This window comes from Microcaecilia unicolor, chromosome 2, assembly GCF_901765095.1.
Source record: "Microcaecilia unicolor chromosome 2, aMicUni1.1, whole genome shotgun sequence".
In the NCBI taxonomy this organism is placed as follows: Eukaryota; Metazoa; Chordata; class Amphibia; order Gymnophiona; family Siphonopidae; genus Microcaecilia; species Microcaecilia unicolor.
Window position 1 is genome coordinate 4,120,495 of NC_044032.1, and position 22,584 is coordinate 4,143,078.

Here is a 22,584-nt window from a genome sequence, read left to right on the forward strand (position 1 = left end):
AAGCGCAGGGTACAAATGTAACAAAAATAAAATAGATACTATTGGAGATTCTACATGGAATGTTGCTATTCCACTAGAAGTCGGCCCTTGCAGATCACCAATGTGGCCGCGCAGGCTTCTGCTTCTGCTTCTGTGAGTCTGACGTCCTGAACGTCAGACTCACAGAAACAGAAGCCTGCGCAGCCTTCTACATGGAATGTTGCTAGTGGAATAGCAACATTCCATGTAGAATCTCAAATAGTAGCAACATTCCATGTAGAAGGCTGCGCAGGCTTCTGTTTCTGTGAGTCTGACGTCCAGGACCGACTTCTACATGGAATGTTGCTAGTGGAATCTACTGTAGCAACAGTGGAGGACTGGCCTAGTGGTTGTTAGGGTGGCGGACTCTGGTCCTGGGGAACTGAGGAACTGAGTTTGATTCCCACTTCAGGCACAGGCAGCTCCTTGTGACTCTGGGCAAGTCACTTAACCCTCATTTGCCCCATGTAAGCCGCATTGAGCCTGCCATGAGTGGGAAAGCGCAGGGTACAAATGTAACAAAAATAAAATAGATACTATTGGAGATTCTACATGGAATGTTGCTACTATTGGAGATTCTACATGGAATGTTGCTATTCCAGACGTCAGACTCACAGAAGCAGAAGCCTGCGCGGCCACATTGGTGATCTGCAAGGGCCGACTTCTACATGGAATGTTGCTAGTGGAATAGCAACATTCCATGTAGAATCTCAAATAGTAGCAACAGTGGAGGAGTGGCCTAGTGGTTAGGGTGGTGGACTTTGGTCCTGGGGAACTGAGTTCGATTCCCACTTCAGGCACAGGCAGCTCCTTGTGAATCTGGGCAAGTCACTTAACCCTCCATTGCCCCATGTAAGCCGCATTGAGCCTGCCATGAGTGGGAAAGCGCAGGGTACAAATGTAACAAAGATAAAATAAGAGGATCTATAGAGTGCAGTAAAAACAAAGAAAACTTAAATACAAGGAAAATTAAGTAAAACATGTAAGGGTTAAGAGGAAAAGGCCCCAAATGGAGAAAAAGAGCAAAACCAGAGGAAAAAATCCCGCAGGTAAGGCACAAAAAATCCAGCAAAAAAAGGAAACCGCATCAAATGCAGTGAGAGAGCCGCGAAACAGCATGTCCTCTCCTAACAGCGGATGGAAGAAGACTTCAGGTTCTGCACTCTTGCGGCGGGTGGGAAGGCACGCTTGCGCAGTGGGAACATTACGTTTTCTGTTTTAAAAGCTGTAATACACTATTAAGCGTTCCACACCAGGCGACGTGGATGACGTCACCCACGTGTGAGAATATGGCATGTTTGTCCTTGAAGAAGCTAACATACTTTTTTTTTTACCTTTGTTGCCTGGTCATTGTATTTTTCTAACTGTGTTGGTTCGAGCTCCGGTTTCTGCTTTCCTTCCTCTTCTCATGTCATTTTTCTCTTTCCTCCTTTCCTTTCATCTTTCTTCCATTTTTTTTTTTTGCCTCTCTGGCCACATTTAATTCATTCTTATTATCCAATCTTAAATTTCCCTCTTTTTACTGCACCTGCCTACAGCTTTCCATTTCTTTCCCTTTCCCCAGTTGTCCTATTGTCTTTCCTCTTACTTCCTAGTCTTTCACCAACTCTGTTCTTTTCCATCCAGCATCTCTTCTCTTTTCCTCCCCTCTTCCATCCTCCGAGTTACTTCCTCCCTCCTCCCAATCTCAATCCCCTCTCTCACACCCTGAAGAGAAAAAGAAATCCTGACCAGACCTCCACCCTAACCACCTACTGGAGGCCCCCCCAGGCCTACCTTTAAGAGTCTGGTGGTCTAAGGGGTCCAAAGAGTAAGAGCGATGCCCTCTCGCTCCTGCTCTTTGCAGCTCCAGCCTCAAAATGGCTGTTACGATTCTGCCGCTAGAAGTCATGGCGGCCATTATGAGGCCAAAGCTATGATGGGCAGGAGCAAGTCGGCATTGCTTCTGCTCTCAAGACCACTTAAATCACCAGGGCTAACAAAGGTAGGTCTGGGAGGAACTATAAGGGATGGCGGGGGGTCCTGTCAGGCTCCACCCATGGACTGCCTCAGCAGATTGGCAGGCACATGCAAATTAACCAGGCGGGAGGCTCTACTGCCAGCTAAATTGCTTTAAATATCAGGCTCTAAATTTTAATTCCGTTTTTTTTTATTTTTTGCAGCCAAATACTCAACAGAGATGCCAGAGGATCGGGATGCTCCCTCTCCTCTTGTATAGATCAGGATAGATCATAAGGAATGCCAAGCCAAATGCAAATGCAAAGCCAAATGCAAAGCGGAGATAAGGAGGGCAAAAAAGGACTTTGAGAAGAAATTAGCGTTGGAAGCAAAAATACATAGTAAAAATTTTTTTAGATACATTAAAAGCAGGAAACCGGCCAAAGAGTCGGTTGGGCCGCTGGACGAAAATGGTGTTAAAGGGGCGATCAAGGAGGACAAAGCCGTAGCGGAGAAATTAAATGAATTCTTTGCTTCGGTCTTCACCGAGGAGGATTTGGGGGGGGACACCGGTGCCGGAAAGAATATTTGAAGCGGGGGAGTCGGAGAAACTAAACAAATTCTCTGTAACCTTGGAGGATGTAATGGGTCAGTTCAGCAAGCTGAAGAGTAGTAAATCACCGGGACCTGATGGTATTCATCCCAGAGTATTAATAGAACTAAAAAATGAACTTGCGGAGCTACTGTTAGAAATATGCAATCTGTCCCTAAAATCGAGTGTAATACCGGAAGACTGGAGGGTAGCCAATGTTACTCCGATTTTTAAGAAGGGTTCCAGAGGAGATCCGGGAAATTATAGACCGGTGAGTCTGACGTCGGTGCCGGGCAAGATGGTGGAGGCTATTATTAAGAATAAAATTGCAGAGCATATACAAAAACATGGACTGATGAGACAAAGTCAGCACGGATTTAGTGAAGGGAAGTCTTGCCTCACCAATCTAATGCATTTTTTTGAGGGGGTAAGCAAACATGTGGACAATGGGGAGCCGGTTGATATTGTATATCTGGATTTTCAGAAGGCGTTTGACAAAGTGCCGCACGAAAGACTCCTGAAGAAATTGCAGAGTCATGGAATCGGAGGTAGGGTACTATTATGGATTAAGAACTGGTTGAAAGATAGGAAGCAGAGAGTAGGATTGCGTGGCCAGTATTCTCAGTGGAGGAGGGTAGTTAGTGGGGTCCCGCAGGGGTCTGTGCTGGGTCCGTTGCTTTTTAATGTATTTATAAATGACCTAGAGATGGGAATAACTAGTGAGGTAATTAAATTCGCCGATGACACAAAATTATTCAGGGTCGTCAAGTCGCAGGAGGAATGTGAACGATTACAGGAGGACCTTGCGAGACTGGGAGAATGGGCGTGCAAGTGGCAGATGAAGTTCAATGTTGACAAGTGCAAAGTGATGCATGTGGGTAAGAGGAACCCGAATTATAGCTACGTCTTACAAGGTTCCACGTTAGGAGTTACGGATCAAGAAAGGGATCTGGGTGTCGTCGTCGATGATACGCTGAAACCTTCTGCTCAGTGTGCTGCTGCGGCTAGGAAAGCGAATAGAATGTTGGGTGTTATTAGGAAGGGTATGGAGTCCAGGTGTGCGGATGTTATAATGCCGTTGTATCGCTCCATGGTGCGACCGCACCTGGAGTATTGTGTTCAGTACTGGTCTCCGTATCTCAAAAAAGATATAGTAGAATTGGAAAAGGTACAGCGAAGGGCGACGAAAATGATAGTGGGGATGGGACGACTTTCCTATGAAGAGAGGCTGAGAAGGCTAGGGCTTTTCAGCTTGGAGAAGAGACGGCTGAGGGGAGATATGATAGAAGTGTATAAAATAATGAGTGGAATGGATCGGGTGGATGTGAAGCGACTGTTCACGCTATCCAAAAATACTAGGACTAGAGGGCATGAGTTGAAGCTACAGTGTGGTAAATTTAAAACGAATCGGAGAAAATTTTTCTTCACCCAACGTGTAATTAGACTCTGGAATTCGTTGCCGGAGAACGTGGTACGGGCGGTTAGCTTGACGGAGTTTAAAAAGGGGTTAGATAGATTCCTAAAGGACAAGTCCATAGACCGCTATTAAATGGACTTGGAAAAATTCCGCATTTTTAGGTATAACTTGTCTGGAATGTTTTTACGTTTAGGGAGCGTGCCAGGTGCCCTTGACCTGGATTGGCCACTGTCGGTGACAGGATGCTGGGCTAGATGGACCTTTGGTCTTTCCCAGTATGGCACTACTTATGTACTTATGTACTTATGTACTTGTAGGTAAGAATAGCAGCCCTGTTTCTTTCCAGTCTCCCCCTACTGCCCTCCCAGGCCTCTCAGGTCTTCCCAGCTTGATCTACTTAATGTTCCTTCTTTCAGAGCCCTTGCTCATGCCACTATCCACAGTTCTATCTTTTCGGTACAGTGCCCGGATCTTTGGAACAAATTGCCCCAGCATCTCAAATTCTGTTCCTCCCTTCAGCAATTTAAGCCAAAACTTGAGACATACCTCTGTTGGGATGCCTATAGCTGACCCCTGTCTCACTTTGGGGTTCTTGACAGCTTGCCTGAAATAGACCTTTTCCACCACCCCCTGCTTTCCTATCAATTATTCTAGTTTCACCCCTTCCCCCCATCATCCTCCAACCTATCTTACTTTCTTCTCTCATCCCTTTGATTATTATGTAGCTGCTCAGTTATTGCCGTTGAATGGGCGGGGTAGAAGTCTTCAATAAACCACCACCATTTCTTACCCTGCTTAAACTCATGGCTTCTTTGCCCCCGACGAGAGCTTCCCAACAGGCAGCTTCCGCCACAAGAGGCTCCTTCAATGTTGCTGCAGCAGGCAGACGCAGCGGGGAGTTGAAGACCGGGGGGGAGACAAGGCCACCTCAAGCCCCAAAGGGTCGGGCTGTCCTTCACCCGAATCCAATGTGGAGACCATCCTCCTGGAAACTTGTAATGGGGTTTTGGTGGCATACCTCCAGATTGATTGCTGCATGGGGGAATAAGTCTTAGTCGCTGGGGAACAATCATGACCACCCCTTTCTGTTTAGTATGTGGCATAACTCAGGAGAGATCAAAGAAAAACAGCAGCAAACTCCAATACTCAGGTTGCACCGCCAGCTCACACCGCCAGCTAGGCCAACTCCCACCAGCTGTGCCTTTTAAATTTGTGATGTCACTTTTCTCCCCAGGATAATCTGCTACTCTTACAATCTGTGGTGTTAAAATGTCACCAGGATTCACCATTGCTCTTGTCAAGCTCATCGGAGTTATGGGTTATGGGTTAATTTATTTGTTACTAGTAAAAAAGGCCCGTTTCTGTAGGCAAGGAAACAGGCCTTAGGCAGCCAATTCCCCCCCCCCATGCTACGTCCCCCTCGAACCCACCCCCTCCCGCGAACCTGTCGATCCCCCCCCGGAACGCCGAAAACTGCCGCCACCGCCGTTGTTGTGCTACCTTCCCTTCCCGTAGGTTCTTCAATTATCTTCTTAGAAAGTTTAACTCCGTGCGTCTGACGTCAGACGTTAAACTTTCTAAGAAGATGATTGAAGAACCTACGGGAAGGGAAGGGAAGGTAGCAGAACAACGGCGGCGGCAGTTTTCGGTGTTCCGGGGGGGGGGGGGATCGACAGGTTCGCGGGAGGGGGTGGGTTTCGAGGGGGCCATAGACTGGGGGGGGGGGGTGACAGCTGATTCCGAGGCGCGTGTTTCCCTACTCCTCCCCTTGCCTTGGAATCAGCTGTGTTGACGTCAGTGACGTCCGTGCGTGTCTGCCTCGCAGACCACTTGCAGCCAGGGAGCCACGGTCCCAAGCATAGAACGTTAGAGGTGAGAATTATTATATAGGATACTTCCTGTAAGGAATAGTAAGAACCTACCCAAACGACAGTGAACTAATTAAAATGACATGTCAAAAATGTTTTGAAGTGGTGGAAATTCATCAGTAAGGACTCACCTGAACCCGAGAGCTTAACATAACACTGCCAAAATCAAAGGCACTTCAATGTGCTCTCCTTACATCACAGAAATTTCCACTTGCTTTAAAATGTCAATGAAATGTGTCCATAATTGAAAAACAGAGAAGGGCGACAAAGATGATACAGGAGATGGGACGACTTCCCTATCAGGATAGGTTGAAGAGGCTGGGGCTCTTCAGCTTGGAGAAAAGGTGGCTGAGGGGAGATATGATAGAGGTCTATAAGATAATGAGTGGAATGGAACGGGTCGATGTGGAGCGTCTGTTTACGCTTTCCAAAAATACTAGGACAAGGGGGCATGCGATGAAGCTGCAGTGTGGTAAATTTAAAACGAATCGGAGGAAACTTTTCTTCACTCAACGCGTAGTTAAACTCTGGAATTCGCTGCCGGAAAAGGTGGTTAAGGCGGTTAACTTAGCGGACTTCAAAAAAGGGTTGGACGGCTTCCTGGAGGAAAAAGCCATAGAACGTTATTGAATGGATGAGGGAATAATACAATATTTCTAGGATGGGCGGGACAAATTGCTTGTTCTTTTGGCCGCCGTTGGTAACAGGGTGCTGGGCTCAATGGACTCTTGGTCTGTCCCAGCATGGCGATGCTTATGTACTTATGTACTTATCGAATATGAAATTTTATCCAAATGACAACCATCACTCAGAAAATATATATATATATGAGACGCTGAGTACATCAAACAGACACTTATCTGAATAAATTAGAGTAGGATGCTGCTCGATAGTGTCGTCTTCCCCAGGAGCAGATAACCTCTAGAGCAAACTAGGGCGTCCTGCAATATTCAGCCATGGTGTTGTCTGCTACACAGTTCAAGATGGCGGACCGGCAGCATCACTCTGCAGAATTAAATTAATAATTAGAAGATGATGTCACACAATAACTTTATTAAAATTTAATAAAATTAAAGCACAGCAGTCTACTACTACTACTATTTAACATTTCTAAAGCGCTGCTAGGGTTACGCAGTGCTGTACAGTTTAACAAAGAAGGACAGTCCCTGCTCAAAGGAGCTTACAATCTAAAGGACAAAAAATGCAGTCAATCAAATTGGGGCAATCTGGATTTCCTGGATAGAGGTCCAATGGTTAGGTGCCGAAAGTGACATTGAAGAGGTGGGCTTTGAGCAAGGATTTGAAGATGGGCAGGGAGGGGGCTTGGCGTATGGGCTCAGGGAGTTTATTCCAAGCATAGGTTGAGGCGAGGCAGAAAGGGCGGAGCTTGGAGTTGGCGGTGGTGGAGAAGGGTACTGAGAGGAGGGATTTGTCCTGTGAGCGGAGGTTACGGGTAGGGGCGTAGGGGGAGATGAGGGTAGAGAGGTAATGAGGGGCTGCAGATTGAGTGCATTTGTAGGTTAGTAGGAGAAGCTTGAATTGTATGCGGTACTTGATCGGAAGCCAGTGAAGTGACTTGAGGAGAGGGGTGATATGAGCATAACGGTCTAGGCGGAAGATAAGACGGGCAGCAGAGTTCTGAATGGATTGAAGTGGGGATAGATGGTTAAGAGGGAGGCCAGTGAGGAGTAGGTTGCAGTAATCAAGGCGAGAGGTGATGAGAGAGTGGATGAGAGTTCGGGTGGTGTGCTCGGAGAGGAAGGGGCGAATTTTGCTGATGTTATAGAGAAAGAAGCGACAGATTTTGGCTGTCTGCTGGATGTGGGCAGAGAAGGAGAGGGAGGAGTCGAAGATGACTCCGAGGTTGCGGGCAGATGAGATGGGGAGGATGAGGGTGTTGTCGACTGAAATAGAGAGTGGAGGGAGAGGAGAAGTGGGTTTAGGTGGAAAGACAATGAGCTCGGTTTTGGCCATGTTCAGTTTTAGGTGGCGGTTGGACATCCAGGCAGCGATGTCGGATAAGCAGGCTGATACTTTGGCCTGGGTTTCCGCAGTGATGTCTGGTGTGGAGAGATAAAGCTGGGTGTCGTCGGCATAAAGATGATATTGGAAACCATGAGATGAGATCAGGGAGCCCAGGGAAGAGGTGTAGATTGAAAAAAGAAGGGGTCCAAGGACAGATCCCTGAGAAACTCCAACAGAGAGCGGGATGGGGGTGGAGGAAGAACCATGAGAATGTACTCTGAAGGTACGGTTGGAGAGATAAGAGGAGAACCAGGAGAGGACAGAGCCCTGGAACCCAAATGAGGACAGTGTAGCAAGAAGTAAATTATGATTGACCGTGTCAAAAGCAGCGGATAGGTCGAGGAAGATGAGGATGGAGTAGTGACCTTTGGATTTAGCAAGGAACAGGTCATTGCAGAATTTAGTGAGTGCCGTTTCTGTCGAGTGAAGAGGGTGAAAACCGGATTGAAGCGGATCAAGGATGGCATGAGAGGAGAGAAATTCAAGGCAGCGGCTGTGAACGGCGCGTTCAAGTATCTTGGAGAGGAAGGGTAGGAGGGAGATGGGGCGGTAGTTGGAAGGACAGGTAGGGTCTAGTGATGGTTTTTTGAGAAGTGGTGTGACTACGGCATGTTTGAAGGTGTCGGGGACAGTTGCAGTGGAGAGAGAGAGGTTGAGGATATGACAGATGGGGGGGGGGGGGGTGACAGTAGGAGAGATGGTGTTTAGTAAGTTGGTGGGGATGGGGTCAGAGGTTTACAAAAATAAATAAAACTTAAGTAGGAAAAAATATGAGAAACACTAAGGGGTCCTTTTACTAAGCCACGGTAAAAAGTGGCCTGCGGTAGTGTGAGTGTGTCTTTTGAGCGCACGCTGGGCCACGTTTTACATCTAGGAAAAAGGGCCTTTTTTTAAGGGGTCGGAAAATGGATGTGCGCTCAAATTGAAGCCAGCACGTGTCCATTTTTGGCCTGAGACCTTACTGTCACCCACTGACCTAGCGGTAAGGTCTCATGCGCTACCTGCGCAGTAAGCACGCAGCACATGCCAACTGCTGTTTACCGCCAGGTAAGTGGCCCGCGGTAGAAAATTATTTTGTACTGCGGGATTCAGCACGTGCCAGATTTGGAATTACCATCCGGCTCACACGCTAGCTGGGCGGTAGTGCCGAGTTGGCGCATACTGTATGCACGTAGGCCCTCCCATTCCTTTGTAAAAGTACCCCTGAAGGAGGTCTAGTTTACAATGGTATCATAAATAGAATACTAACAAATGAAAGGGGGGTAGGGGAGTGAGAGGGCACAGCAGTCAGTGTTAGGATCAGCAGACGGAGGAAGCTGTAACAATTCAATAATTAATCAGATGGGTAAGCTATGAGTGTGTGTCTTCAAAGCCCTTTTACATTTTTGATGCGAGGTTTCTAGATGGATAGAGAGGAAGGCTGTTCCACATGGCAGGAAAATAAACTTGTATATATGAGGGGATAACCGTAAGATTCTGATGACTACTGGTACTCCTTATCACTTCTATGGTGCTACTAGAGACGTACGCAGTGCTGTACACTTGATGAGTGGAGCGAAGGGCATAAGTTGGTTTATAAGGAATCAACAAGTTAGAGGAATGGTGCATAGCCAGAGTAAAAGAATTGATGTACCAGCGTAAGGGTCTTGAAAGACATGATGTAAGTATTTTGAACAAGTTGGAACTTCCTTATTTGAACCTGGGGCAAGCCTTGATATAGGGAGTTACAGTAGTCTATTACATGATAATACTAAAGAATGAATTAGAAGATGAAGTGCAGAAGAAGACAAATAGTATGTAGTTGTCTAATTTTGCAATAATAGAAATTTGTGCATTAAAAGGTAAATGAGAATCCAGGATTTCTCCCAGTACTTTGGTGTCCTTTAATTGAATTGTGTTGTCTTTAATAGCAGGAGCGATACATTTGAAGATGGTCTATGCACAAAACCCCTGACGCAGGCGGTTTCACCGAAATGTGGACCGTGTCGAATCTATTTAACAAAGCCCTGATTTGACACCCCCTATTCTTGTACTTCACAGACTTAATTAAAAGCAATTTCCAAGCACACCTTGATAAGTTGCTTCTATGTGTTGCATCTTATGAACTTCGCAAGTACTATGGCGAACACTAGCAGTACTGTTATGGTATGTGGAAAATATACCCAGTTGTGTATTACCATCTAACAGCTTTATGGAGATAGGTATTGAAGTAAAATGCTCAATGTGATGTAGAAACATTGCTTCGAACAGAAATCCGCAATAGCGGAGAACTCAATGATCCCATGTGGATACACAAGACAACAGGTGAAAGTGGGAAAAAGACCACGGATTCCAGAAGCAAAAGAGACAATCTCGAGTTGTAAATGTTTATTGATTAAAAAAAAACTCAACACAACGCTGTGTTTCGGCCACAAGACCTGCCTCAGGAATCTTACTATTTGTGGAATATACGTCAAGATTTCTGAAATGAAGCACTTCCAAAAGAATCAGATAAAAAGTGGTCTTGACAAAGACCTTTTGGGATAAGAAATGCGTTTCTTCTTGTCTAGTGAGAATAATGTAGAGAAACGATGCTAACAAATGGTCATTTGAAAAATTCAATCTTCCTGTAAAGATCTCCTTGCAGCACAATGACTCCTCTAGGTAGGCAGAATTTACTCATCCAGCCAGTTGAGACTTATGTTATCTCCCCTCATGTCTCCTTCATATTATACAATCCTCAACTTTGATAGCCAATTTCCCATAAGAAACGCAAATTCACTTTTTCATTTTCAGAGCACACTGTTGGCCAAGAAACAGCAGAAGCTTCGACTTCACCAACACATCCTCACGTGAAGAATCAATTTCAGTCTCGTAAGTAACACTAACTACAAACCAGATGTATTTTACACTTTTGTGTCCAGGGCCACCGAGATGGGGGGGGGCAGTGGGGACAAATTTCCTCGGGCCCGGGCCTCCAAGGGGGGCCTGGCACCGCAGTCCCCTCCACCCGCCCCCTCCTCTGTCCACCACCGGACCGGGCCCCCCTGAATTCAAATCATAGTGCCTCACCTCAACCTCGCTTCCGTGTGAAAGAAGCGCAGCAGCAGCAGTCTGCAAATAGCCTCCCTTCGGGCCTTCCCTTCCTGTGTCCCGCCCTCGTCTGACGTAACGGAGCGAGGTCGAGGTGAGGCGCTATGATTTGAATTCAGGAGGGCCCAGCCCGGTGGTGGATGGAGGGGGGGCCGCGACAACGATGACCTCGGGGGGGGGGGGGGGGGGGGCGGGGGGGGGGGGGGGGGGGGGGGAGCCCCGGCCCAGTCTCTCAGCGGCCCTGTTTGTGTGTATAAAGCTTAGTTATTATTAAAGTGTCAGCATATAAAGGCCTTAGAAGTATTTGCAAAGGGGGCAATTCTATAAATTTTACCAAGATGTAGGCGCCACAATGGGGCATGCTTAGTGCCAATTCTATAACGGCTTCAGGGCATGCCTAATCCATTATAGAATATTAGTGTAATCCCCTGTTAAACTGGGATTACTAATGAGAGTGAGTCCGTGGTAGAGAGTCACTGAGGGGAGTGACTGGGAGGTCCCTGGGTGGGAGGAAGCCCCAGTCCAGTGGGAGTGATTAGGGAATAAGATGAATAAAGATAGTGCATATGTTGGGTGAGTGACCATTCTGGGAGGAGTTTGGAGGGGTAAAAGTTTTTGCCTGTGTAAGCATAGGGTCCTTGGTTGCCTAGAGGTTTTAGGATCACCTGCAAACCCCTACCAAGTGACCAGTGAGGAGACAAGGGGTCCTGGATTGCAAAGTCAAGCTTGTGAAATTAAGGAGCAGTTATTGTCCCATTCACAGTAACTGGAGAAGGAGCCAGAGCTTCAGGAGGTTTTGGGAGTCCTGCCCACAAGCGGGATTCCAGGCAGGAAGGTGCCAGCTCAAGGCCGGGGTGTAGCCCTGCAAGGTGCATCCATGGAAGGAGGACAGCCAGAAAGGTCTGTGCCTGATGGAAGTGGAGAGAGTTGAGAAAGGAGAAATATAGCCCTTGAGGTATATCTGGCTTCCAGGATAGGCATGGACAGTGGTGTCTCTTGATATGTACATAGCCTTGTAAATAACCCCAAGGACAGTGATAAAGGTGTTCCCCTGAGAGCAACAGAAGTCTGGATTTAACTTATTTAGAAGCTAATTAAATGACTGGTTGGAGATAAATTCAGTTCACCACCTGCCTGTTGCAGAACATTCAATAAATGTTGAGTTGTTTACGCCTCTGGAGTGCAGCGTGGTTCCTAGACTTCAGAGCTGAGTGGAACCGAGAGTGCAGAAGTGTCTCCCAAACCTTCGGATCGCTATTCTGGACTATCTACCCACTCACAGCTTTACTGGAGACTGATTGCAGGCCTGAGTGGGGTGAGAACGTATTGAATGAGCGGTGTATATTTAACTGCCTAGGAGTGGAGCTAGAACCAGGTGAGACCCGTGTTACACTAGCATAAAGGCATGTTGGCACCCCAAAACTTCAGCGTACCCACTTATGGCAGGTGAATGGCTGGTGTAGGCTGGCACCAAGGAACGCATGCAACTCTGTAAGTTGTACATCTATCTATATAAATAAAAATGTAAATGTTCGTTTGTTCAAAATCTGAAATCTCCGAAAGTTCTTCACCGATTGCTTTCAAATTTGGACACAACGTTGCATTCGAATACGCGCATGTTTTTATATACCTACTATTATATAGATGTCACAGCTGTCGTACTCGCGGAGCGCAAGCAGTGCGATGAGTAATTGCAAATCAAACTGAGGAAGAACGGCCATCAGCGAACGAGCGAAACACACAAAGAATGGCTCAGATACGTGCCAAGGAAGCAGCAGAGCGACGTGCAGCCAGACTTGATGATGCACGGTTGCGAGCACGGCGATCGCGTTCTGCAGCTTCAGATCTGCTTCGTTCTCAACAGAATCAACGCAACAGGCTGAGAGTGGCTTAAATCTCCGAACGTTCTTCACCGATTGCTTTGAAATTTCGACACAACGTTGCATTCGAATACGCGCATGTTTTTATATACCTACTATTATATAGATGTCACAGCTGTCGTACTCGCGGAGCGCAAGCAGTGCAATGAGTAATTGCAAATCAAACTGAGGAAGAACGGCCATCAGCGAATGAGCGAAACACACAAAGAATGGCTCAAATACGTGCCAAGGAAGCAGCAGAGCGACGTGCAGCCAGACTTGATGATGCACGGTTGCGAGCACGGCGATCGCGTTCTGCAGCTTCAGATCTGCTTCGTTCTCAACAGAATCAACGCGACAGGCTGAGAGTGGCTTAAATCTCCGAAAGTTCTTCACCGATTGCTTTGAAATTTCGACACAACGTTGCATTCGAATACGCGCGTGTTTTTAAATACCTACAATTGCAAATCAAACTGAGGAAGAACGGGCATCAGCGAACGAGCAAAACAGACAAAGAATGGCTCAAATACGTGCCGATGAAACAGCACAGCGAAAAACATTGCTCGAGCCTCTTGACCGATCATTGCAAGATTTGCATGGAAACATCAGACCATTTGGGAACACATTAATATTGCTTGCAGGAGATTTCAGGCAAACATTACCTGTAGTTCCTTGATCGACACCAGCGGACGAAATAAATGCTTGCCTAAAATACTCTACTTTGTGGCAACATGTAAAGACGTTAAACTACAAATATGCGTGTCCAGCTGCAAAACGATCAATTAGCTCAGATATTCTCACATCAATTGCTGAAAATGGGGAACGGAAAGGTGCCGGTTGATCTGACCTGAGGACGAATTTCATTGCCTCAAAACTTCTGCAATTTACTGACCTCAAAAGAACAATTAGTTAAAAAAATATTTCCCAATATTGAAACCAATTATTAGAATCATGATTTGGTGAGTGAACGAGCTATTCTTGCGGCCAAGAACAAAGACGTCTACGAACCGAACAATATTATTCAGTCTAACATTCAAAGCGAGCCACTCACATACAAGTCCGTCGACACTGTTCTGGAAGCGGAGAAGCGCTTAATTATCCAACAGACTTTTTCAATTCACTCGATCTGCCAGGGATGCCACCGCACGTACTGCAATTGAAAATCGACGTGCCAATTATCATATTGCCAAATATCAACCACCCAAAGCTTTGCAACCTCACGCGGCTTGCAGTAAAAAAATTAATGAGCAATGTCGTACAAGCAACAATCTTGATAGGACCTTTCAGAGGTGAACATGTCCTCATTCCTCGCATTCCTATGATTCCAACAGATATGCCATTTCAATTTAACAGATTGCAATTCCCAATTCGATTGGCGTTTGCAATCACCATCAACAAAGCTCAGGGCCAATTTTTAGAATTCACCCGTTTACATCTACACACGGATTGCTTCTCACATGGACAATTATATGTTGCATGTTCTACAGCCGGCAAACCAGACAATCTCTATCTCTGCACACACAATGGAACAACAAAAACTATTGTATACCCACAAGCATTGTGAAATTAAACATATTAGAAATGTGCGCTTCCTCTTTTCTTTCTTTTCCATTTAACCAGACTGAGCCACAGCAACGCGTGGCCGGGTAGAGCCGGGTTTTCTCTTTCAAAAAATACTAGGACTAGGGGGCATGTGATGAAGCTACAAAGTAGTAAATTTAATACGAATCGGAGAAAAATTTTCGGTCACGCAACGTGTAATTAAACACTGGAATTCATTGCCAGAGCGTGTGGTACAGATTGTTAGCTTAGTGGGGTTTAATTCTTTTTCTTGAATGTTAACTCCTAAGATAACTATGATTCGGATTATTCTTCCCAATGTGCATGTTTAGTAACACATCCATGCTCCTCCTACTTGTACGTTCCCCTTGCAGTTACGCACTAAGTGATTTTGGTGTGTACTTTATAGAGAATAGTGCCTAGCACTTAGGTGTATAAACGCCAATTATTGGCGCCTCTGATGTGTGTAAATATTCTATAACCTACTGTAACCCGGTACCTCAAGGTGCAGCCAAGGATAGAACAATCTCCTCCAGCCACAGGCTCCTGGTACAGTCAGGAAATAAATGTCCACCCGCAACTTCAATCTTAAAGACTTTATTCCATGCAGGTTTCTAGTAGACCTGATAAACAGTTCCAACAGCAGTATTATATTGATTCTTAAGCACATATAAGCCACCTGAAAGTGTGTGGCAAATAGTCCCCTTTAAGCAGTAGGCTATCAGCACATACCAGGATTCAATACAGGCTCACAGTCAGCTCCAGTCTGGGCTCTTTATCCAGTGCACAATAAACAGTAGTTCAATTCCAAATAGAAGCAGATCATTCAATTCATCATCACAGGAGAAGGTATTCTCTGCAGCCTATCTGTGAGATGGAAAATGTTCTCTGAAGCTGCTGCTATAAACTGTTAGTAGTCTCTCCCGGAAAGAGATCCAAGCCACACCCACGAAGTTCAAACTGTCTGTGGGGAGGGGGAAGGGAGGAAATGGCAGCGCTTGATGAAAGAGAGAGCTCAGTTTGATAGGAGACAGTGGTGTTCCTGGGGGGGCTGGCACCCGGGGTGGATCGCCGATGCACCCCGCCCCCCGGGTGCAGCGCCCCCCCGCTGCAGCACGACCCCCCTGACCCCGGCGATTGAACCCCCCCGGGTGCACGCCTCTGGGGGGGTGCCGCGCGCCGGTCAGCTTTCTTCGTTTCTATGCTCCCTCTGCCCCGGAACAGGAACCTGTTCCGGGGCAGAGGGAGCATAGAAATGAAGAAAGCTGACCTGCGCGCGGCACCCCCCCCGGCGGCGTGCACCCGGGATGGACCTCCCCCACCGCCCCCCACTTGGTACGCTAGTGATAGGAGATATGCTATAGGATGTCATTCTGAGGCCAGGCTAAGTCTAAAGCAGGAGAAGGTATTCTCTGCAGCCTGTCAGGAAAGGTGAGCCCAAACACCAGAGACAAGGCAGAACTCTGAGAGAAACAGTTAGACTTCACCTGCACTTGACCGCCCTTCCCCAGGAGTTGAGCCCCTGGGTGCAGGCGGCCGGCAGGACTTACCGGACAGGGCAGGAACTGGATACCACCTAGGCTGAACAGGGATGGAGGGTCAGAGGGGAAAGGAATATACAAGGGCAGCAAGGCAGGCAAGCAGGAACCAGGGCCAACTGCAGACAGCAGAAGAAGCCGGGTCTTTGGCAGGCAACAGACAGTAGAACAAAACCAGGAAACAAGCCGGGTCTTTAGCAGGCAGCAGACGGTAGAATAAACCAGGAGACAAGCAGGGTCAAAACTGAAACCGGAAATAGCACAGAAGCACTGCAACAAACTCTCACTGAAGGAAACTCCTCTGAGGACCTCTGTTGCAAGGCAAAGCAGAAAGTTTCCAGGTGGTTAATAAAGGCAACATACAAGGGAGTTCACCAGGTAAGGGTGCTGCTAAGTTCCAAAAAATCCCCAAGACAAACTGGACGGCTGGAAGATCCGGACTGGACCGGAATATCTTCTGGAACATGGAAAACAGCAAGTAGTCAGTCCACAGCAGCCACCATGTCTGGCCACCAGGTGGCGAGATGAATGAGAGCGTGAAACACGGGCTAAATCGTAACACACAGGAAACGTGTGCCCTTCACAGCCATACCCTCAAACAGTCCACACACTTTCTATCAAGTCAACATTTTTCTTCTAAATCATCTCCTGCATCCTGCTGTAGGTTGGAAGACTCTCAAATATCACACAGCTATAACAACTGCTTTGGACTTTATAACTGAATTGTCTTTTGAAAATTCTCGTTAAATCTGTACTTTACAGTTTTTATAATTATTGAACTGGCTTTTTTTCTACGTGTTTATTTGTTTTTTTATTTATTTGTTGCTTTTGTATCCCACATTTTCCCACCTCTTTGCAGGCTCAACGTGGCTTACATGGTACCGTAATCGGCGTTAACCAATTTCGGTATGAACAAATTCAAGTTGCGAGTAATATCAAGGTGATATTATGGTAGAGTGAGATACACGTATGGTAAAGACAATTGGGGAGAACTTAGTGAGGGAAAGGAAGAGTTAGGATATGTCCGTTACGATCTTTGGTTACGTTGTGTTGCAAATATCTAGGTTTTTTATGTTGGGTCGGTGGGGTATGCCCTTCTGAACAGTTCTGTTTTTAGTGCTTTCCGGAAATTCATGTGGTCGAGTGTGGTTTTTACTGCTTTTGGTAGTGGGTTCTACAATTGTGCACTCAGGTAGGAAAAGCTGGATGCATAGGTGGATTTGTATCTGAGTCCTTTGCTGCTTGGGTAATGGAGGTTTAGGTATGATCGTGCTGATTTTATGGTGTTTCTGAGTGGTAGGTCGATGAGGTCTGTCATCTGTAATTATTTACTCATTTACTAATTTCTGCTTTTTCTATAGTCATACAATTGATTTGTTTGTTAGTAGTTAAAAATTGAATTTACTTTGGTCAGACTTATTCTTTTAATTTATAATCCCGTCTGCACAACCATGCCACACCCCGTTTTTTTTGCGGTAGCGTGTTCCAGAATTGTGTGCTCAGGTAGGAAAAGGTTGACGCATGCGTTAGTTTGTATTTTAGACCTTTACAGTTGGGGAAGTGAAGATTAAGGAATGTGCGGGATGATTTTTTTGGCATTTCTGGGTGGGAGGTCTATCAGGTCTGACATGTATTAGCAGAGCTGGTGGTTGGGAGGCGGAGCTAGTGTGGGCAGACATATACGGTCTGTGCTGGGGCTGGTGGTTGGGAGGGGGGACTAGTGCTGGGCAGACTTATACGGTCTGTGCCAGAGCCGGTGGTGGGTGGCAGGGATAGTGCTGGGCAGACTTATACGGTCTGTGCCAGAGCTGGTGGTTGGGAGGCGGGGTTGGTGGTTGGGAGGCGGGGATAGGGCTGGCCAGACTTATACGGTCTGTGCCAGAGCTGGTGGTTGGGAGGCGGGGTTGGTGGTTGGGAGGCGGGGATAGGGCTGGCCAGACTTATACGGTCTGTGCCAGAGCTGGTGGTTGGGAGGCGGGGTTGGTGGTTGGGAGGCGGGGATAGGGCTGGCCAGACTTATACGGTCTGTGCCAGAGCTGGTGGTTGGGAGGCGGGGTTGGTGGTTGGGAGGCAGGGATAGTGCTGGGCAGACTTATACGGTCTGTGCACTGAAGAGGACAGTACAAATAAAAAAAAGTAGCACATATGAATTTATGTTCTTGGGCAGACTGGATGGACCGTGCAGGTCTTTTTCTGCCGTCATCTACTATGTTACTATGTAGGCTGGAGCGTCTCCGTAGATGATTTTGTGAACATGAGCATTGAGAAGCCCCTATAAGTTGCACCACTGCTGTCCTCTGCGAGCCGAAATCCCTGCATCCTGGTACCTTTCCTGCTAGACTTGCCCAATTTACATCTCCAGGCTAACAGTCCTTTTCCTGTACCATGTTACAGATTCACCACCAGAGCATGGAGCTTCACCTGCAGCAGGAGCTAGGAATAATCTAAGAGAGGAGGCTGAGGCTGCAGACATGCAAGGTAAACTTCCTTCCAACAGCATGGTATTTATTTTTATTTTATTTTGGTTACATTTGTATCCTGCGCTTTCCCACTCATGGCAGGCTCAATGCAGCTTACATGGGGCAATGGAGGATTAAGTGACTTGCCCAGAGTCACAAGGAGCTGCCTGTGCCTGAAGTGGGAATCGAACTCAGTTCCTCAGGACCAATGTCCACCACCCTAACCACTAGGCCACTCCTCCACTGTTGCTACTATTTGAAGTCGGCCCTTGCAGATCACCAATGTGGCCGCGCATGCTTCTGCTTCTGTGAGTCTGATGTCCTGCATGTACGTGCAGGACGTCAGACTCACAGAAACAGAAGCCTGCACAGCCTTCTACATGGAATGTTGTTAGTGGAATAGCAACATTCCATGTAGAATGTCCAATAGTAGCAACATTCCATGTAGAATCTCCAATAGTAGCAACATTCCATGTAGAATCTCCAATAGTATCTATTTTATTTTTGTTACATTTGTACCCTGCGCTTTCCCACTCATGGCAGGCTCAATGCGGCTTACATGGGGCAATGGAGGGTTAAGTGACTTGCCCAGAGTCACAAGGAGCTGCCTGTGCCTGAAGTGGGAATCGAACTCAGTTCCCCAGGACCAAAGTCCACCACCCTAACCACTAGGCCACTCCTCCACTGTTGCTACTATTTGAGATTCTACATGGAATGTTGCTATTCCACTAGCAACATTCCATGTAGAAGTTGGCCCTTGCAGATCACCAATGTGGCCGCGCAAGCTTCTGCTTCTGTGAGTCTGATGTCCTGCATGTACGTGCAGCACGTCAGACTCACAGAAACAGAAGCCTGCGCAGCCTTCTACATGGAATGTTGCTAGTGGAATAGCAACATTCCATGTAGAATCTCCAATAGTATCTATTTTCTTTTTGTTACATTTGTACCCTGCGCTTTCCCACTCATGGCAGGCTCAATGCAGCTTACATGGAGCAATGGAGGGTTAAGTGACTTGCCCAGAGTCACAAGGAGCTGCCTGTGCCTGAAGTGGGAATCAAACGCAGTTCCTCAGTTCCCCAGGACCAAAGTCCACCACCCTAACCACTAGGCCACTCCTCCACTGTTGCTACTATTTGAAGTTGGGCCTTGCAGATCACCAACGTGGCCGCGCATGCTTCTGCTTCTGTGAGTCTGACGTCCTGCACGTACGTGCAGGTCGTCAGACTCAGAAACAGAAGCCTGCACAGCCTTCTACATGGAATGTTGCTAGTGGAATAGCAACATTCCATGTAGAATCTCCAATAGTAGCAACATTCCATGTAGAATCTCCAATAGTATCTATTTTCTTTTTGTTACATTTGTACCCTGCGCTTTCCCACTCATGGCAGGCTCAATGCGGCTTACATGGGGCAATGGAGGGTTAAGTGACTTGCCCAGAGTCACAAGGAGCTGCCTGTGCCTGAAGTGGGAATTGAACTCAGTTCCTCAGGTCCCCAGGACCAAAGTCCACCACCCTAACCACTAGGCCACTCCTCCACTATCAAGTGCAGTGTATACAGCATTGCACTGACATAGAACACTAAACTCCATCACCCTAATCAGCCAAAGTCATTTATGTTTAATTACATTTAATATATTGCTATTTAGAACACCTTTTCTTTATCTACCAGACCTGTCTAGACTGCTTGGGACATGTATATTGAGACTTATGGTCCTTATGATTTCATGTTCGATATACTGCCTTTTATAGTCTCATGAACACACCCCCTCATATATCTTGATATGAGACAAAGCCAATGGACCTTATGCTCCCAGTGGAATCAGTTCACTCAGCGCTTACAAGATGCCATCTTAGTCTCCAGGCATCTAAGAGAAACTCTGTCCTGGGGCCTGATCCAGTCAAATCTGACTAGTGAAATCCCCTTCCGAGTTCCGAAAACTCAAATTTTCTTAATCACTGATGAATCTAAACTGGGCCAAAAAGTTCCATACCCTGGGTCTATGGTCCACTCAAGAAAAATCCATCCGATAAATGTCCTAGAGCTAAGAATGGTGTGTATGATTTTAGGAATTGACTGGCCAAGAAAACTAGTCTAGACAGAGAATGACCTAACAAAGAACACTGTGATAAGATGGAGAAATGGGTTCATATCTTCCTATGCTAGAAGACTGTCAGAATGTGGAACTCTCTGAGCTACCTATCTGGCTGAGAGAGACAACATCCCAGTGGACAAACTGAGCTGCATCCTATAACTTTCTTTCTTTATTTATTAGGATTTATTGATGATCTCTGGACAGAGATAGCGAACATGATATTTCATGAGGGGAGGTCACCTGTGATAGGTCTTATTGCATCTCTAAAAGTAGGGTCCCCCAGTTTTGTTGAGGATAAGGGGACACAGCAAAGTAGTTTCAGGTGTTTTCATCCTAAATTTGGGAGATGGTCTTCTGTATGTGTATCCTCCCATATCTCCAGTAGCAAAATCCTTCTAAAATTCAATCCAGATCAGGAAACTCTGATATTCCTATCTCCCAAGACAGATCTGCTTCCTGCTCCATTGGGTGTAGTCTATCAGGAAATCCGGTTGGGGTCCTCTGCAGTCCTAATCACACAGAAGCAGGGAACTCTGATACATCCCAACACTGGATCCCCTAGCCCTTGCAGTGTGAGTGTTAGGAAAGTAACATGAAGTTCTTTGAAATGGCCAGAAACTGTATCTAAGACTCTCTTGGCTTCTATGGGGGGATTCTTTGAGGAGGTCTTAGAACGTTAAATGGAAGAGGTTTGCTATCTAGTGTAATGGACAACTCTTATACCCTTTTATCTGTCCCACAGGAAAAACTGCTTAAATACCTTCTGTAGCTGTTGAGATTAGGCTTAAAATCAGTTCCATTAAGATTGGCTTCAGTGGAATTGGTGTCTATCACTACCATAGAGAAGATAAAATGCATTTCATTGCAGCCTTTGGTTGTTCAATTTATGCAGGGCTTGCTTCTGTTGAAGCCTCCTGATATGTCTTGGAACCGCAATGCAATACTAATCCAATTGGTGAAAGCTTCTTATGAACTGCTGGACTCCTGTGAGCTAAAGTACCTGACCAGGAAGAAGTGGAAAACATGAAAAAGGATCTGTGGAAGCTAGAAGAATGGTCTAAGGTTTGGCAATTAAAATTCAATGCGAAGAAATGCAAAGTGATGCACTTAGGGAGTAGAAATCCATGGGAGACGTATGTGTTAGGCGGTGAGAGTCTGATAGGTACCGACGGGGAGAGGGATCTTGGGGTGATAGTATCTGAGGATCTGAAGGCGACGAAACAGTGTGACAAGGCGGTGGCCGTAAGTAGAAGGTTGCTAGGCTGTATAGAGAGGGGAGTGACCAGCAGAAGAAAAGAGGTTTTAATGCCCCTGTATAAGTCGTTGGTGAGGCCCCACCTGGAGTATTGTGTTCAGTTTTGGAGGCCGTATCTTGCTAAGGATGTAAAAAGAATTGAAGCGGTGCAAAGAAAAGCTACGAGAATGGTACGGAATTTGCGTTACAAGACGTATGAGGAGAGACTTGCTGAACTAAACATGTATACTCTGGAGGAAAGGAGAAACAGGGGTGATATGATACAGACAATCAAATATTTGAAAGGTATTAATCCGCAAACGAACCTTTTCCGGAGATGGGAAGGCGGCAGAACTAGAGGGCATGATATGAGATTGAAGGGGGGCAGAATCAAGAAAAATTCAGGAAGTATTTTTTCACGGAGAGAGTAGTGGATGCTTGGAATGCCCTCCCGCGGGAGGTGGTGGAGATGAAAACGGTAACGGAATTCAAACATGCGTGGGATAAACATATAAAGGAATCCTGTTCCGAGGGAACGGATCTTCAGAAGCTTAACCGAGATTGCGTGGCAGAGCCGGTGGTGGGAGGCGGGGCTGGTGGTTGGGAGGCGGGGATAGTGCTGGGCAGACTTACACGGTCTGTGCCCTGAAAAGGACAGGTACAAATCAAGGTAAGGTATACACAAAAAGTAGCACATATGAGTTTATCTTGTTGGGCAGACTGGATGGACCGTGCAGGTCTTTTTCTGCCATCATCTACTATGTTACAAGGTCTTATTTATGGTGGCTCTCACTTCGGTGCACAGATATAAACTCCAGACCTTAGTGATTTAGCTGCCGTATACAACATTTTTCAACACTATGGTGGTTCTGAATATTTATCTTATGTTCTGTTTAAGGTGGTTTTGGAT

The 22,584-nt window shown here is 46.5% G+C and overlaps 1 protein-coding gene across 1 annotated transcript in view; it reads left to right on the plus strand.

Moving 5' to 3' along the window:
• LOC115461769 overlaps window positions 1-22,584 on the plus strand; it is a 50,898-nt gene that overhangs the window by 23,729 nt on the left and 4,585 nt on the right. The window contains exons 4-5 of the mRNA XM_030191814.1: window positions 10,634-10,711; window positions 18,282-18,365. Coding sequence (XP_030047674.1) covers window positions 10,634-10,711; window positions 18,282-18,365 — 162 coding nt within the window. The remainder of the gene's footprint in view (window positions 1-10,633; window positions 10,712-18,281; window positions 18,366-22,584) is intronic.